The sequence below is a fragment of the Sinocyclocheilus rhinocerous genome, unplaced genomic scaffold, assembly GCF_001515625.1.
Source record: "Sinocyclocheilus rhinocerous isolate Xijiao unplaced genomic scaffold, SAMN03320098_v1.1 C35833876, whole genome shotgun sequence".
NCBI lineage: Eukaryota > Metazoa > Chordata > Actinopteri > Cypriniformes > Cyprinidae > Sinocyclocheilus > Sinocyclocheilus rhinocerous.
The window spans coordinates 1-656 of record NW_015764990.1 but is presented as its reverse complement, the minus strand read 5'-3'; the positions used below and the strand labels follow the sequence as shown (position 1 = coordinate 656).

Genomic DNA, 656 nt, shown 5'->3' with positions numbered 1-656 from the left:
TTCTGTTTGATCGTAATGATGAAGCATCTTCTGAACTCTGCTGGTTTCTCAGGGAAGTTTAACTGGAAAGGGACCATAAAGGCGGTTCTGAGAGACGCTCCGGAGGACGGACTCGCTGTCAAGAAACTCCGCAAGAAGGTGAGCTGAACTTGAAGAATCTCAGCGAGACGCTGTAACTGAAGTCTGTTTGAGCGTGTCGTGTGAGTCTGGTGTTCTTCCAGAGGTTTGCTGACTCTGTGTTTCTGCAGGTTTTAGCAGCGTATCACTCGTTCACTGGAGACTCAAACTTCAGATCGGAAGAGGAGCTTCTGTCTCTGTTCAACAGAAAGATCAACAACAACCCCAAGTTTAAGATCCTCAAAGACAGAGTCAGACTGCTGAAATGACGGACGCTGTTCATCATCATCATCATCTCTAGCTGTAATAAATGCTGCGAGTGAACCTGTCTGTCTGTGTCTGGTGTGTGTTTGAGAAGATTATTCTGTCCTTCAGTATTAGAGTCTGGAATCAGGACTTCAGAGCATGTATCGGGAATCTTTTTTTCTGATTTCTTTTTCTAAACATCAAACCCGTTAGGCAGTGCAGTTATAAAACAAACCAAAGAAAGAAAGTACTACAAATACCATGGTTAAACTATGGTTAGTGTAGCAAAGCCA

General features: G+C 43.6%; 1 protein-coding gene across 1 annotated transcript; it reads left to right on the top strand.

Moving 5' to 3' along the window:
• The first annotated feature begins 7 nt into the window (after nucleotides 1-7).
• LOC107735155 (cell growth-regulating nucleolar protein-like) lies at nucleotides 8-451 on the top strand. Its single transcript, XM_016546935.1, has 2 exons — nucleotides 8-138; nucleotides 249-451. Exons 1-2 carry the CDS (start codon nucleotides 16-18, stop codon nucleotides 384-386), a joined length of 261 nt encoding a protein of 86 aa, XP_016402421.1. The 5' UTR covers nucleotides 8-15; the 3' UTR covers nucleotides 387-451.
• The last annotated feature ends 205 nt before the right edge of the window (nucleotides 452-656 follow it).